At 45.5% G+C, this 18,014-nt stretch overlaps 1 protein-coding gene across 4 annotated transcripts in view; it reads right to left on the reverse strand.

The window, feature by feature from the left end:
* The window catches only part of LOC138248762 (OX-2 membrane glycoprotein-like), a 123,844-nt gene that overhangs the window by 11,626 nt on the left and 94,204 nt on the right, over positions 1-18,014 (reverse strand). For all 4 annotated transcript variants that reach the window (XM_069202635.1, XM_069202637.1, XM_069202638.1 and 1 more), the window contains one exon: positions 15,726-15,812. In XM_069202635.1, the coding sequence (XP_069058736.1) occupies positions 15,751-15,812 (62 nt within the window). In that variant the 3' untranslated portion in view covers positions 15,726-15,750. The remainder of the gene's footprint in view (positions 1-15,725; positions 15,813-18,014) is intronic.

Raw genomic sequence — 18,014 nt, forward strand, 5'->3', positions numbered from 1 at the left:
GACATCCTGATCTTCGGTAACAAGAACTTTCTGTTGGACTCCTTGTGGCCAATGGATCTTGGGCCCACACCTTTTCCCATATGCCACGCCAGAAACCTCAGGATCATCCTGCATGAGAAGCTTGCGATGTTCAAACAAGTGAACGCCATGACCTTGTCCTGCTTCTTCATACTCGGAACACACCAGAAGACCTTCAAATGGCTCCACACATAAATGAGACTCACTGTCAACCAAGCCCTCATAACCAGCAGACTGGATCATGGCAACGCACTTTACGCCAGCATCTTCAACTAACTCACTCAAAGACTCCAGCTCACCCAAAACACTGCTGCCAGACTCATCCCATACGTCCAAACAAAGTGCTCAAATCACTCCCCACCTCATAGAACTATACTGGCCACCCATCCAGAAACTTTGCCAATTCAGCTGGTTGCCCATGCCTACAATGCCCTCCACAATGCTGGATCTTTGTACCTCAAGGACAGCCTTCAACTCTACCATCCAACCAGAAATCTACGATCAGCCTCACTCACAGTTGCATAAGTCCCCGGCAAGCGCAGAAGCAAGGGAGGAGTATCCTCCTTCAACTACACCAGCACCAAGACCTGCAATGACCTCCGGCAACACATCAAGACCTCTCCATCGCTACTCAACTTTGGCAAGAAACTGAAGACCTGGCTGTTCAACTAGGAGCTCCTCAAAACCTTTCCTCCTGCTCCAGCACCTGTATAGCCTCACAGGTGATAAGTTGTGCTCTACAAATCGATTTAACATACCATTCTCCATTCTGACCCTGCCAGATGATTGGCTAAAAGGTAGATACTTGATGGTCCAGGAGGATGCATGAGGTAGCTGTCTAAGAAGCTTCTGAATTTACTTCAGTAGGACTCAGGATTAATCCAGTAATATCAAGATCATAACCCGAATGTCCCGGGCTCTTTCTGGAGGTGGGAAGTCTTTGAATGCTAGAGTGTCCAGGATAGCCTCCGAGAAGGCAATCCTCTGTAGGTGCCAGATGGGGCTTTGGTTTGGTAATTTAAATTGTTGTGGATTAAAGGGCAATATTCATTCGATGATGTATAACAACTGCAGTGACCCTGCCTTAAGCAGCCATTCATAGAGATGTGGGAATACATATCCAAGTCCTGTGAAAGTGGGCTTTTATCACCGCAGTCCCATTTGTAAACATTTGAGAGGCAGAGACGAGGCTGGATGGTAGAAGGGCACATTGGTAATGCTCCAACTCAACAACGAACTAAAGGTAGCATTTGTGGGGCTGTAGGAAAGGCACATAAAAAGTATACATCCTACAAGTCTAAAGATATCTTCAAATCCCCCAGGATCCAAGGCAGAAGGAACCTAGGCCAGAGTAAATATTTTGAATTTTTGTATGGCAGGAAAGCCTTCAAAGAGCAAACATGCAAAATAAGCTTGAATGCTCCATTCTTTTTGGGCACCAGGAAGTGGTGGGAACAGCATCCCCTGCTCTTTTCTAATTCAAGTGCACTCAAAATGGCATCATCTACCATTAGCAATTTGACTTCTTGCAAAATGTTGGTGGCATGATCCACAGAAAAGTGAGTGGGAACAGATGTGATACAAAAGGTGATAGCAATAGCAGGGTATAATCTTTAATAACAATTCGTAGCACTGATTAGAAGTGCTGGATTCCCATTTGTTAGGAAAAATCGAATCCTGTCTCCTACCAGCTGCACATAGTCCAGATGGTCCGTCAAGGGGAAATCAAAGTGGCACTGGAGTTGGGGGGTAGAGGGAGTGAAATACTGCTGTCCTTGGTGATGTACATGGCCCTAGCCACCACCATGTCCCTTTGGAGGCAACAAAAAGTCTGGGCCAGTTTCTAAACATTTTACAATGGCTGCCAGTGCCAAAAGGTTAGGAAGAATGGGTAGCCTCTACATTTTTTTCAAGTATTGCTGGTTAGACTGGTGAAAGTAAGCCAATGGGAAGGGCTGTAACATGGCCATGTGTAAGATTTTCTAGCATCAAGTCAGACCTTTCTCCGAAGTGGCTGGATCCATCAAAAGAAGTGTCCATTAAGGATGCCTGAACATCTTCAGAAAATCTTGTGTCAAGGCCAGTACTCAAGGTTTTGACAGCAACCTGTCTGTCCTGAATTGTTTGAGCGTAGGCTGCCCTGAATTAGTTAGAGGCAGCTGGCAAAATCTTGCTGGCCAACTCCCAAAAAGCAGAAGAGTAATGCATATGGGGACTGAATAGGAAACTGGAGGTGAGAAATATTTTTTTTTGTCCATGCCCTAGTTGTCAGTGCAGAAGGAAAGAAGGGATCATGTTCGGGTTGACCTTGCTCATGTAAGCCTGGACTTTCCATAGTCAGATACGGAGTAAAAAAAGGTCGGGTCACCAAGGGTTGGCCTGGATAGTCTAGCCACTAGATGAATGACTGGAGGAGCAGTGCACACCTTTGCCCAAGCAACCATTAGGGTATCTGTGAGGGCCTCATTAAAAGGAAGTAATAAGTGTGAGATTTCCATCAACAAGTCTGCTTTTGTTTCAACCATAGGTAATTGCAAATCAAGTACTTAAGAGGACTTGCAGAAAAGCACCACAAAGCAGGCACTTTCCACAGTGACTAGATCTGGAGGACCTTCTAATTCAGTTTCAAGAAAATTGTCAAACTCCTTAGTATTTTGTAAGTCCATGTATAATCTAGCATTCGTATAGACAGGTGGATCAAGTTGTTCATCTCCTGTTCATCATTGCGAGCTATGTTCTGAAGCCCTTGAACAGTGTCTGAATCAGAACTGAAAATGGCCTCTACCCTCCTATTGTACTGGGGTAAAGGGAGAGGCTCTGTATCAATCATAGTTTGAGGCTGTATTTGGTGATTTCATAGCATGACAAAGGTCAAATGTGGACAGTAGTCAGCCCTTGGTATTATATCGTCTTTGGGGCAGGAATGGGTGCTGACTTAGTCTAAGTTGGCACCGGTGCAGTCAGGACTGGTGTGACCTCAGAGCCAGAGTGGAACTGAGGGCCAGTACTGAAAGGAACTGGGAAGGTCCCAATAGAGCTAGTCAGCACAAGGGCTGGATTCACCAGCAGAAGTGTCAGGTGGCTTCTGTGGGGCAACAAGGTATTCCAGCAGGTGACAGTATCAACTTGAAGATCCTGCAGCATAGCATCTTCATAGCCTCCCATATTCTGCACTACTGATGGTAGCCAAAGGTCACTGTGCATGCCTAGACCAGCCACAGAATAGGCTTGGTGTCAGAAGACAAATGGGAAGTTGGGCCTTGGAATGTGAAATGCTAGCTTGTTGCCTGTTCTCGAATGACGAGCAGACAAATCCCACTGGGCTTTTTTGTGCTTATGGCGATACATGTAGGTACAACTGAAGCTGGGAGTGGCAATTCTGATCTTCGTTAAAGGGTGCAAAATAAAAGCCAAAATAAAGGAACTTAGAGCACAAAAGTGGCACCTATATGCTGCTCTTTAAATTCACTCCCATGATGGTACAAGGTTGTTGTGGAATCAGATATTGCCACCTGCAGATGTACGGGAGACATTACTGTTGACAATCTGGATCCAGTCTAGGAGCCAGAGAATATTCTAAAAGGTGAAGAATAGTAGCCACCAAAAGTTGCTGAACCAGCCTAAGGGACTCTGTCTTCACTAGTCAGTTGTTCAAGTGCCAAAATACACAGACTCCTGATCTCTGCAGTGAAGTTGCTATGACCACAGGCACCTTCATAGAGGTAGACGTGGCCAAAACTAGTCCGAGTGGAAGGACCACAAACTGATGTCGGGGCCCCACTGTGAACATCAAGTAATATCTGCGGGGCAGGAGATTTTGGGAATGAAAACTGGTGTCTGGCAAAACAACAGACAACATCAAATTTCCCAAAGCCAACAGGGCTTGGTTCAGGGACAGCATCTTGAGCCTCGCTTGTCAGATTATCAATTTCATAAGGTAAAGGTAGAGACAGAGAACAGGTCTCAGGTCTCCATTCTTCTTAGGGATCAGGAAGTAAATAGAAAAAATCCAGTGCCTTTGTCTTCTGCATGGACCACTACTATGGCCTCTCTTTCAACATAAGGCTCAGGTCTCTGTCTCCTTGATTGAGGCATGGTCTGGCAAAGAGCATAGCAAGGGAAGAACGTAGCCCTGAGAGATCACCTGGATGACCAGCAGTCCGAAATGATTGCATCCCAGTTTGTCAGAAATGAGACCCTCACCCCACCCAACCACAGGATGGTGGTGGAAATGGGGAGGGGATGTGGGAGAATTCAGAGGGCTTTAGTGGCAGCAGAGAATACAGAGAAGAAAGTCTAAACCACCAGTGATGGGTGGGAGAATAAAATCTGAGGGCCAGTAGCAATCAGCATATAGACTGCTGACTTGAAAAAGGGTTCTCTTAGGGAGCATCTGAGCCTAGAGCCACATTCTTAAAAGGAAGCAAGGGCTTTGCAGAAACTTTGGAGGGTTGCAAAATGTCCATCAGAATGTTTGACTTCAGTTTCACAGTTGGTAAAGTCTGTTCAAAGACCTCCAACCACATTCAAACGTTATGAACAATAAGACCTACCCTGAGGCAGGGCCAGAGAGACAGGCAAAGTCTAGACCACTGCAATTTTGTGAATTCAAATCAAGGCAGGTACCAATATTATAAGAAGGCAGGAGGTGAACAGCTTCTGAGTACTCATGTTCCGTTCATCCATAACCCTTATCCTCCAAAGGTAAAGCATCTGCATTTGAACCAAAAATCTCTTCTTAGAAGGACTATGAAGCACTATATAAATCTCTACCCAGTTCTTCCCAGGAACTGGGGAGACGTTTACATAGTGATTCATCGCTGAAGTTAGCCCTGACCTTTTCCTTTGCCACACACTATACTTACTGCTATTGTTAGAAATGGGGTTTCTAGTTGGCAGAGTTATACACCCTTGTCCAATTATAGACCGCAATCCTAGCCAGGGTAAGTGATAACACAATCCAAATTATCCTGTGCCCACCCTCTCATACCTTGGCACTGAGCCATCAGGCTTAACTTAGAAGGCAATGTGTAAAGTATTTGTGAAGAACTTTACACAATAACACAGTGAAAACACCACAAAAAGACAACACAAAGGTTTAGAAAATTAGGGGAAATTTATCTGAATAAAATACTGCTGAAAAAATTAACATCTAATGCACACAAGCAAAGTTATTACTTTTTAAAGACTGAATCCAACTAAAGCGCCTAGAAAACACAATGGCTAGTACTGGGGCTAACACCCAAACAATCAGGCACCACCTATGCTGGTCACGGAGTCACACGGACCCCTAGGTACAGTACCCTTTGAAAACGAAGAACAAGGACGACGCATGGAGTCAGAAAGAGGCGTCAATGGAGTTGGTGTGGAGTCAGTCTTTTACGGCTTCTGAGGAAAGAGGCATCGGTTCAGCGCTCCGAAGTGGGTGGTGAGGCTTTGGTTCTGTCCGGATGCAGGGGGAGATGATGTGTCGTGATCTGTGATGCGTTGATTCCTTGTGACCTGGCGGGGTCGCTGGTTCCGGTCTGTCATGATGTGATGTGTCCGGATGACCATGAGTGACGTCAGCGGAGTCGTGGCAACATCGGACTTGGGTTGCAGGCCGCAGTCATTGTGTGTAGTGATGTCCACGGAGCGGGAGCAATCTGCAGCACCTCTGGAGTTGAAGTCTTTGCTGTCCCCGAGACTTCGGAACAAGAGGGAACCTCAATCCAAGCCCTTGGAGAGCACTTTTTGAGGGGAAGGCAGAGTCCTTCCAGCACAGTCAGAGGCCAGCAGGGCTTCAGGGCAACACCAGGGCAGCAGTACTTTGCATCGGAGCAGTTCAGAGAGTCCTTTGGGCACCCAGGCAGGTCTTCCAACAGAGCTCAGGTGCAGGTCCAGAAGTGTCTGAGTTGGTGGGGTCAGAGACCCAATTTATATACCCAAAAATGCCTTTGAAATGGGGGAGACTTCAAAGTGTGGTTTTAAAGTGCACAAGTTCTCCACTTTAAGCCCAGCCCTGTCTGCCAGGGTCCCAGTGGGGGGTTATCAGTCCATTGCATGAAGGCAGGCCACTGGCCTTTGAAATGTAAGTATCAAACCCTCCTCCCTTTCGGACCAGGCAGACCCATTCAGTATGCAGACTGCATGCAGGACTGAGTGTCCTGTATTGGTGCTTGTCTGGGTCAAATAAATAAGGGAGCTGTCAACCAGCACAGACCAGACAATGCCTGGAAACAGGCTGTAAGGCATAGATGGTTTAAAGTGCAAAGAAATGCTCACTTTCTAAAAGTGTCATTTCTAAAATAGTATTATATCCAACCTCACCAATAAGCAGGATTTTCTATTACCATTCTGGCCATACTAAATATGACCTGGATACCCCTTTCAGATCAGAATCTACCACTCAAAAAGTATCTGAGGGCAGTCCTAGTACTAGTCTCTAGTCTCTAGTACTAGTACAGGAGCAGGCCTCACAGTAGTGGAAAAACAATTTAGAAGTTTTTCAATACCAGGACATTTAAAACACATATGTGCATGCCCTGCCTTTTACCTACATAGCACCTAGGACCTACCTTAGAGGTGACATATGTAGAAAAAGGGGAGTTTGAGGCTTGGCAAACACTTTTAAATGGCAAGTCGTAGAGGCAGTGAAACTGCACAAACAGGCCTTGCAATGGCAGGCCTGAGACATGGTTAATGGGCTACTTATGTGGGTGCTGCAGGCCCACTAGTGTTATTTAATTTACAGACCCTGGGCACATGTAGTGCACTTGACTAGGGACTTAGAAATAAATCAAATATGCCAACTTGGGATGAACCAATGTTACCATGTTTAAGGGAGAGATCATATGCACTTTAGCACTGGTTAGCAGTGGTAAAGTGCACAGAGTCCAAAAACCAGCAAAAACAGGGTCAGAAAAGTTGAGGGAAGCAGGCAAAAAGTTGGGGGATGAACACCCTAAGCTGTCAGGTCTAACAGCTCACTGGTCGATGCCAGACCCAGCTCTGTGGGCAACATCATCAGCTTTGGGGATGATGCTGAGGGAAGCCCCAAATGAAGGGGCAGTTAGAGCCTTGGTCAGTTTCAGCTTTGCCTTAGAACCCAGGGCTGAAATCGGTAAAATGAGTGGCAGCCAAGCAATCAGGAACTATCCCCATCAAAACACACCACTTTTCCCAGTGACGTAATCCAGAGTGTTGCTGGGCTAACATGAAACGATCCGGTGCAGCTAGCCTGGAGGCCTAGACATGACCTGTGTTGATCAAAAGATCAGGGAATTCCGTTCTCCGTTTCCAAGGAACTGTGTGCTTTCCCAATGTCAAGGAAGAGTCCAGTGTTCTTTCCAATGCATTTTTACTCCTCCAAGGACATTTGCCGATCCAAAAGGAACATAATGAGGCTTAGAAAAACAGGAACTAACGTCAGTGAGCAAGTTAGCGCCAATGGTACTGCGTTTGAACACGTTTTTGGTTGCGATGGTACTATCTGTCCCTTTAAGAAACAAAGGGTAAACCCTTGTGCTTCAAATGCCAGGAAATGAGGAATGCTTGAAAGCATATGGATGTATTCATTGGAATAGTGAGAAAGAAAGCAGGCTGCTCAAATACAATTTAAAGCCGACAAAGGCCATACACTAAAGCTACCTCACCACAGACAACTAACAAGGGGCGTGCAAGAAGGTAGATCAAAGCCTTTAACAAGCATCACTGATTGACTCCAGATCACAAACTACTGGAGTTTGTATGAACTTAGGTGTTTGCTTCTAAATAGCATGATTATAAACAGCAATTGTAAAATGTGCTTCACAGCTCTCTCTATATATGAGTCATGGGACCGAGTGACTCCTCCCTCCCTTTCGGCACCATTACGCATGGGCATCGACTCTATCTTAGATTGTTTTCCCGCATAGGGTGAGGTAGGAGTGGTAGAATGAGAACAGTAAAGATATCCATGCAATGGAATAGATTTGTATGTACATAGTTTAGTTTAGTCTAAAGGAATGTTTATTTACATATATACAGTTTTCTAATTGCAACTCAAACGGCTACAGGCTCCTCTGCAGCGGAACATGCCACGAACTGATGTACACTGGGTAAGTGACATTTTCGGTTCAATGGCATGTGTAGCTGCAGAAACACATGCTGTGCATAGACTACAAAGCAGTAATCCTCCCAAAAGCGGTGGTCAGCCTGTAGGAGTTGAAGTTGTTTGAAATAATGTTCTTAATACAGCCAGTCCTACTGTGGCTTGGTGTGTTGCTAACATATCTACACAGTAGTGTTTGGTAAATGTTTGAGGTGTTGACCAAGTGGCCGCCTTACAAATCTCTGTCATTGGTATGTTACCTAGAAAGGCCATTGTTGCCCCTTTCTTCCTAGTGGAATGTGCCTTTGGTGTAATGAGTAGTTCTCTTTTAGCTTTTAAGTAACAAGTCTGTATGCATTTAACTATCCATTTGGCTATACCTTGTTTGGATATAGGGTTATCAGCATGGGGTTTTTGGAATGCGACAAACAATTGTTTAGTTTTCCGAAATGGTTTTGTGCTGTTTATATAGTACATTAAAGCTCTTTTAATGTCTAACGTATGCAGTGCTCTTTCTGCTACTGAGTCTGGCTGTGGGAAGAAGACTGGAAGTTCCACTGTTTGGTTTAAATGGAACGGTGAAATTACCTTTGGTAGAAATTTTGGATTAGTGCGGAGAACCACTTTAGGTTTGTGTACTTGTATAACGGGTTCCTCAATAGTGAAAGCCTGTATTTCCCTAACTCTTCGTAGTGAGGTGATAGCCACTAGAAATACTACTTTCCAAGTTAAGGATTGGACTTGACAAGAATGCATGGGTTCAAAGGGTGGGCCCCTGAGTCGTGTAAGTACAATATTAAGATTCCATGAGGGTACCGGTGGTGTTCTTGGCGGTATGATACACTTTAGTCCTTCCATGAAGGCTTTAATAACTGGTATTCTAAATAGTGATTTTGTGTGTTTAATTTGCAAGTAAGCAGAGATTGCAGTGAGATGAATTTTGATGGAAGAAAAAGCGAGATTTGCTTTTTGTAGGTGTAGTAAATAACCCACAATGTTTTGTATGGAGAAAACTAACGGTGTGACTTTGTTTGCTTGGCAGTAGAAAACAAACCTTTTCCATTTATTAGCATAGCAATGCCTTGTGGTAGGTTTTCTTGCCTGTTTAATGACTTTCATACACTCATTTGGAAGATTTAGATAGCCAAACTAAGACTTCAGGAGCCAGATTGCTAGGTTGAGCGTTGCTGGATTGAGGTGTCTGATCTGTTGTTTGTGTTGTGTTAACAGATGCGGTCTGTTTGGGAGTTTGATGTGAGGTACTACCGAGAGGTCCAACAGTGTGGTGTACCACAGTTGGCATGCCCACGTGGGTGCTAGGAGTATTAGTTTGAATTTGTTCTGACTCAGTTTGTTGACTAGGAAAGGAATGAGTGGGAGAGGGGGAAAAGCGTAAGCAAATATCCCTGACCAATTGATCCATGGAGCATTGCCCTTGGACTGAGGGTGTGGGTACCTGGACGCAAAGTTTTGGCATTTTGCCTTTTGTTTTGTTGCGAACAGATCTAGGTCTGGTGTCCCCCACTGGTGAAAGTATTCTTATAGTATCTGGGGATGTATTTCCCACTCGTGAGTTTGCTGGTGATCTCGACTGAGATTGTCCGCTAATTGATTGTGAATGCCTGGAATATATTGCGCTATTAGGAGAATGTTGTTGTGAATTGCCCAATGCCAAATCTTTTGTGCTAGGAGGCATAGTTGTGATGAGTGTGTTCCCCCCTATTTGTTTAGGTAGTACATTGTTGTCATATTGTCTGTTTTGACAAGAATGTGTTTGTGAACTAGAAGAGGTTGAAATGCTTTTAGTGCTAGGAAGACTGCTAGCAGTTCTAAGTGATTTATGTGTAGTTGTCTTCGTTGACTGTCCCATTGCCCTTGTATATTATGATTGTTGAGGTGTGCTCCCCACCCAATCATTGATGCATCTGTTGTGAGAATGGCGTGAGGCACAGGGTCTTGAAAAGGCCGCCCTTTGTTTAAATTTACAGGGTTCCACCATTGAAGCGAATAGTGTGTTTGGCGGTCTATTAACACCAGATCTTTGAGTTGACTCTGTGTCTGCGTCCATTGTTTTGCAAGGCACTGCTGTAAGTGCCGCATGTGTAGCCACACGTTTGGGACAATTGCGATGCATGATGCCATCATGCCTAGGAGTTTCAAGACAAATCTGACTGTGTAGTGCTGATTTGGTTGTATGTTTGATACCATGGTTTGGAATGATTGTACTCTTTGTGGGCTTGGAGTGGCAATCGCTTTTTGAGTGTCGAGTGTTGCTCCTAAGTATTGTTGTAGTTGGGATGGTTGTAAGTGAGATTTTTGGTAATTTATAGAGAACCCTAGTCTGTGTAGGGTATCTATTACATACTGTGTGTGATTTTGACACCGTTGTTGAGAGTTGGCTTTTATTATCCAATCGTTGAGATATGGGAATACGTGCATGTGAGGTCTCCTTATATGGGCCGCTACTACAGCAAGGCATTTTGTCAATACTGTGGGTGCTGCGGTTATCACGAAGGGCAATACCTTGAATTGGTAATGCTTCCCCTGTATTACAAATCTGAGGTATTTTCTGTGAGATGGTTGGATGGGTATATGGAAATACGCATCTTTTAGATCCAGTGTTGATACGCATTCTCCGTGTTTTCGTAAGGGGACTACATCTTGTAGTGGGACCATGTGGAAGTGTTCTGATTTGATGAATAGGTTTAGAGTCCTGAGATCTAAAATTGGTCTTAGCATTTTGTCCTTTTTTGGGAATATGGAAATATAGGGAATAAACCCGTTCCCTTTTGTTGGTGAGATACTAGTTCTATGGCTTGTTTTGTTAATAGTGCTTGCACTTCTATTTGTAACATGTCTAGATGTTGCAGCAACAGTTTGTTCGCTCTTGGGGGAATATCTAGAGGAAAATGTGTGAATTCTATACAATAACCATGTTGGATAATTGATAGGACCCATGTGGCCATGATTATGTCTGACCAATGTTTGTGGTAAAGTGTTAATCTTCCCCCCACTGGTGATGTGTGTTGTGGAAGGGTGACAGGCAAGTCACTGTTTGTCATTAGTGGCCTGCTTAGTGGGCTGAAACTTTCCCCTTGACCTTAGGAATTGTCCCCTGAAGGACCCGCAAAACCTCCCCTATATTACGGTTTCCTGAATGTCCCTCTATATTGGGACAAGTAGAGCGCGCCCATGGCTTTGGCCGTGTCAGTATCTTTCTTCATCTTTTCGATGGCTATGTCCAATTGTGGCCAAACAGTTGTTGCTGATTAAATGGCATGTTCAGTACTGCCTGCTGTATCTCAGGTTTGAACCCTGAGGACCTTAGCCAAGCGTGCCATCTAATTGTGACTGCCGTGTTCATCGTTCTTGCAGCAGTGTCTGCGGAATCCAATGCCGAACGAATTTGATTGCTCGATATCGCCTTCCCTTCCTGTACCACCTGTTGAGCCCGTTTTTGATATTCCTTGGGGAGATGCTGGATGATATCACTCATCTTGTCCCAATGAGCTCGGTCATAACGTGCGAGGAGGGCATGACAATTTGCAATACGCCACTGGTTGGCAGCTTGTGACGCCACTCTCTTTCCTGCTGCATCAAATTTCCGACTCTTAATCTGGAGGTGGTGCATCTCCTGATGATTGTGAGTTGCCTCTTTTCCTTGCAGCACCAACCACTACAGAGTCCGGAGGCAGCTGTTGTGTGATGAACACTGGGTCCGACGGGGGTGGCTTGTACTTCTTCTCCACCCGCGGTGTGATGGCTCTCCCCTTCACAGGCTCTTGAAAAACTTGCGGAGCATGTTTAAGCATGCCTGGGAGCATAGGCAGGCTTTGGTCGGAGGCATGCGTGGAGGCCAGGGTATTAAAGAGGAAGTCATCCTCCAATGGCTCTGAATGCATGCTAACATTATGGAATGCAGCAGCTCTGGCCAAGACCTGGGTGTATGAGGTGCTATCCTCCGGTGGAGACTGTTTTGAAGGGTAGCACTCAGGGCTATTGTCCGAGACAGGGGGATTGTAGAGGTCCCAGGGGTCTACATCATCTTGCGACTGCACAGTGTGTGTGGGTGTCTGTGCAGTGGGCGTGGCAATAGGTGGCCCTGTCCTTTGTGGCGAATGTGGGAGAGAAAGTTCTGGCGAAAAATGGCGAGTTGACGATTTTTCCCAGGCCACTTTAGCTCTTGGCTGATCAGTCTCTGATTGTTCCTGGAAAGCCAGCTTTCTCTTGAATTTGAGAGGAGGGGCAGTTTGGATCTTCCCAGTATCCTTATGGATCTGTATCCGTGCCTGCGTTTGATCAAACTCTCCAATTTGAAGCTCCTCCTCAAATCTGTGCCTCTCTTTTAGCTGCTTAAAGAGCCCATGTTCTTATGTGTACAATGTCTTTTTCGGCTCCGAAGCCGGTTTTCTCAGCACCGAAATGCCCATGCTGATGGAAGGTCTCAGCTCCGAAAGGCTCTTTCCAGGTTTAGTCGACTCGACAAGTCGGTGTCGAGGTTTTTCGACACCGGGCTCTCGGCTGAAGTCGGAAGACTTTGGCATGATTTTGGCCTTTTTCAGTGCCGAAGGTATTGCTTGGTCACTGCTTTGTTTTTTATGGGTCAAGCCATGGCCTTCAGGCAGTGTCGTCCCCGAAGCCTTATGTTTCTTAGGCTGACTGTGGGGTTGGCTCGGGGCAGACGTACTCACTTGTTGGCCTGCTGTAGGTGGTTGGTCTCCGTCCGAGTCCGATCCCTGAATGGAGATAGCCATCTCCTCCTCTTCGACGTCGAGGTGTTCCGAAGTTTTCGATGCCATGTGCATCCGCCTCGCCCTCCGATCCCTCAAGGTCTTCTTTGATCGAAAGGACTTGCAGGGCTCGCAATTATCTTCTCTGTGCTCCGGTGACAGGCACAGATTACAGACCCGATGCTGGTCTGTATAGGGATACTTAGCGTGGCACTTCGGGCAGAAACAGAAAGGGGTCCGGTCCATTAGGCTTCAATGGCGTGTGAGTGGTCGGGCCGACCAGGCCTCGGCTGGGCGCGGAAGCCCCGAAGGGCCACTGAAGCTGTGTCACGTCGGTGTCGATGGAAGATGCTTCCCGATCGCAAACAATACCAACGCTTTTCAAGGAATTATAGTACTTTTCCGATTCGAACAACGGAGCGAAGAGGAACACGTCTGAACCCGATGGCGGAAAGAAAACAAGATGGAGTCGATGTCCATGCGCAATGGAGCCGAAAGGGAGGAGTCACTCGGTCCCTTGACTCAAAAAGACTTCTTCAAAGAAAAACAACTTGTAACACTCCGAGCCCAAACACTAGATGGCAGGAACAGTGCACAGCATGTGTATCTGCAGCTACACATGCCATCGAATATATATATGGAAAACGTCACTTACCCAGTGTACATCTGTTCGTGGCATTAGTCGCTGCAGATTCACATGCTGTGCACAGTCCGCCGTCTGGTGTTGGGCTCGGAGTGTTACAAGTTGTTTTTCTTAGGAGAAGTCTTTTTGAGTCACGAGACCGAGGGACTCCTCCCACTTCGGTTTTCGGCGTGGTATCTCGGTGCCGAACGTCTTCGGTGCCGCTGTCTCTGCGCCGAAGTTTCTCGGAGCCGGTCTCTCGGCTCCGAGGTTGCTGTGTGGCGGTATCACGACCGGAGTCGGATGACTTCGACACCAGCATGCCCTTTTCCGGTGCCTTGGCTCGGTCACCTAATTTTTGGGTTAAGCCATGGCCTGTTGGCAGTGGCGTCCCCTGGGCTTTTGTGGTTTGTTCGTGAGTTTTAATTTTCGACGTCTTACTCACGGTTGGTATGTCTTCGGCGTCGGATTCCCCCGAATCCGACTCGTGGATGGAGAACGCTTCTTCCTCGTCCTCGATTTGCTGTTGTCCTGTCGGCGTGGACGCCATTTGCAATCTCCTGGCTCTTCGGTCTCTGAGCGTCTTCCTCGACCGAAACGTGCGACAGGCTTCGCAGGTATCCTCCTTGTGCTCGGGGGACAGGCACAAGTTACAGACCAAATGTTGATCTGTATAGGGATATTTATTATGGCATTTAGGACAGAATCGGAACGGGGTCCGTTCCATCAGTCTTGAAGTCGCACGCGGTCGGGCCGACCAGGCCCCGACGGGGGATTGAAATTACCCCGAAGGGCTACCGGAGCTCTTCAAGATTCGGTGTCGATTCGTTCTAACTAACCCGATACCGAACGCAACAATACCGACAAATTTATCCGAGATTCTAACTAACTTTCCGACCCGAAACACGGAGCGAAAAGGAACACGTCCGAACCCGATGTCGGAAAAAAAACAATCTAAGATGGAGTCGACGCCCATGCGCAATGGAACCGAAGTGGGAGGAGTCCCTCGTCTCGTGACTCGAAAAGACTTCTTCTAAGAAAAACAACTTGTAACACTCCGAGCCCAACACCAGACGGCGGACTGTGCACAGCATGTGTATCTGCAGCTACACATGCCACCGAACATATATATAAAGATGGAAAACAGATAACTGAATCTGACCTTGTTTAATGTAATATGGTGCTCATGTTAAAGTGGTCCAATTCCTGTAAGCTGAGTTTGAGCTACATAAAAATGTGAAAAAAACCTGCAGGGGGAGGGAAGGGATGTTGGAAAGGTTTCCTACAGGGTCATCCTGATTTTGTTTTGCCTTTTGCTAAAGCCTATTTTTGCTGCCTGTAGAACTCTGTGCACTTTACCCCTGCTAACGGAGACAAAGAACTTGGGTGTGGGGACCTGCTCAGTTTTTCTGTCAGGTTGACAATCTGCACTGTGCCCGACATTAATTTACTTCAACAGGACATACAATGTCACAGACAGATATGGCTAACACCTGGGCCTGCCGCTTTCATTGTTCGCGGAGCCAGTCAAGCACCAGGCTCAGTGGGAGAGGAGCTGCCTACCAGAACCAGTTTTGAGTGACAACAGAGGAGGGGTTACTCATTTCCCGGGCCACACCAATTGGATGAGCAAAGTAGCTCTGCATTGAGGAATAAAGGTTCTGACATATTGGTTTTAGGGAGAGCGCGGCACTGTGGGGTTGTTTTACAGTAACACACATGGGAAGTGCTGCAAAAGTAGGTAGGGTTACCCAAGGGAACATTTATCCCATTTTTTAGGGAGTGGCCAGGGGCTACCCCACCCAGTGGGCATAGATGTGGCACCCAGAGTATCCTCCTCAGATCATCGCTGGATCTTTGGAAGAACAGATGAGGACTGGACCCGTTGTCTGTGGCCTAAGGCTCTGACGTAGGCTCCTCGTCATCGTCAAACACAGCTTTGACCACATCCTGCAACCCAGGCCCTGACTTTCTGCTCCAAAAATATTTCTAAACGTGAAGATACATTTTTGGTCATATCGAGCTTGGTGTTGTATCCGACCTGCAGTACATCATGGTCAGCCTTGAAACTTACTCTTGCCCGGGGGCAACCAGATGACTGAGTGCAATTGGTGCTTAAAGCTTTTGTGAGCTATTTTAAAATTTTCTTTCAAATTCATAACTCCAGTTCTAATTCTGAATGTTTACGTTTAAGTGTTATTTTATTTACTGAAATGTACTCTTTCATCCCATTTCCTTAGCTCATAAAAATGATTTCAGTTCAATCTTTGCTCACAATACTTACTCTATTTTCCTTGACCACCATGTCACTATATTACCGCAACAGCCAGAGCTGCAAGTAACACAACATTTGTAACATAAAGAGGATGACCTACAAGACAAACAAAAAAAAGAAAAGAATCAGAGAGCTTTAAAATGAGAGTAAAAATACAAAAGCAGAAGTGAAAAATATGTGCCATTAATTTTTAGAAACATTAATCCGTTAGTCCCCTTCAATAACCTCTCTCATTTGAAAGATGAGAGCGCGCTAGAACAATTAACACGATCTATAGGAAACGATGATTTACATCCACAAATGTTCTACATTAACCCATCTATTTCGCAAGACTGCCACAACTGAAGAGCTCCATGAGCAACAATGCACACTACTGCAACAATGGCAACACGAATTAAAAAAACACAACACATATCCTCTACTATATAAATTCAAAGAGGAAATGTATAGACATACTTTCCTTATCAGTGGTTAATGCACATATATGAAACAGAGTTAAATTTCAATGTCATTAAGGTAAAAACAGACCACTGACTCTTTTGAACATTTTATGAAATTGACGATCACATTAATGTCAGAGACATTAAGGGCCTTATTACGAGTTTGGCGGACAGTTTAGGCCGTCCGCTGAAATTCTGACAGGGAGGTTGCGGCCATACTGGCTACCTCCCTGCCGGGCCCATTAAGAGTTTCCCGCTAGGTCAGCAGGGAGACACCTCGGTTTCTGCTCTGGCTTGTAATCGAGGGTGCACCAACAGCCTCGCAATGTTCACTGTCTGCAAAGTAGACAGTAAATACTGTGAAGTTGGTGGCCAGGGGGACCCCTGCACTGGTTTTCCACAGCCTTCTATGGCGATGCTACTGCCATGAAAAGAATGGCAGAGAATGAGGTCGTAATCATCAGGGCAGTGCTGTTTGCAGCCCAGCCCTGGCAGATTAGGGAAGCCACAACAGGGGCTGGCGGGTCCCTCTGCGGCACGACCACCGTGGTCAAAATATGGCACTCGGACCGCCGCATTGGTGGCGGTCCGACTGCCGCACTGGTGGCGGTCCGACTGCCATCTGCGAGTCTGGTCGTCAAGTGACCACCAGACTCGTGATGAGGCCCTATGTTTCTAAGGCACCTGAATAGCAGGACAAAACTATACTTTCTACAAAGTGTGGGTCGTTTCACAAACATGCTTTATTTCCTCTATGTTGCAAAAGGCTACACCCATTTGCACTACAGAGCTCACCTTAGCAAATCTAAGGTGTAGCTCGATGAGTACCTTCTAATACGAGAAGCATAAAGCAGACTGTCACATTCAATGATGAGGTTTTCAGTGATATCATTCAAAAGGTCATGAGTATTGTAATATACAATGTCATACGTAGTGCATGGTGAGAGGGCAATTTAGTGAGCTCAGTAAATTATAACTGGGGAATTTCAGTGGATTTGGATTTTAAATATGTTTGTGTTATCTCAACACTTAACTATAACGTCACTTTACCCTTTCGTTTTTTTCCAGTCAATGACTGAGTTTTTTTTTTGTTTTAAACATTAGATAAGATCTCTTTACCATGCCTAGTGTAAAGTCATCTTAAACCTTGTTCTTTCAGTTAACATGTAGCCTAGCACTTCAAATACAGTTGATAAGATTCCATCTTATTTTGACACATGTCCAGAATCCATCAAACTTTAAATACCCCCCCCCCAATCCAAAATGGGACAAGGCGGCCAAAACAGACATTCAAAAATTCAGAAAATGGTAGTCAATTGTGGACTTATGTATTTTTTAAGATTGTTGATACCACTTATTAGAACATAACGCTGAACAGTTTGATGCACCCATACATCAACTATCACAGTTTTTCCCCTGGTATTTAGTATTTTTTTTAATATGGTGGTAATCCTTGTGAGAAACATTCTGAATCACCATTATTGCCTATTTCATCGCTTTTAACTAGACCAATTGTTCTGACCTCACCTCCCTTTTTTTTTTTTTTATCTGCAAGGCTCACATTCTGTTATCGCCATGCATGATCATTTCTATTGAGTTTTTCAGTTCCCACCCGCAAATACCCCTTGCCAGTATACCGGTAGAGCAGAAGAGAAAGAGGCCTCTAAAAAAAGCAGAACTATGGGCAGAAGTGGTAAGATGCCTTTTCCATGATCCAACAAACTATTTGTTATTTCTGTATTATTCAGTCATAATGTGACCGTCATCATCCACAAGCTAACAGATCAGAACTTCCCAACTGGCAAGTTAATATGCCAGTCATGTGTACTGACATGGACATAAATAAGAATTAACTTTT

Source organism: Pleurodeles waltl, chromosome 8, assembly GCF_031143425.1.
Source record: "Pleurodeles waltl isolate 20211129_DDA chromosome 8, aPleWal1.hap1.20221129, whole genome shotgun sequence".
In the NCBI taxonomy this organism is placed as follows: Eukaryota; Metazoa; Chordata; class Amphibia; order Caudata; family Salamandridae; genus Pleurodeles; species Pleurodeles waltl.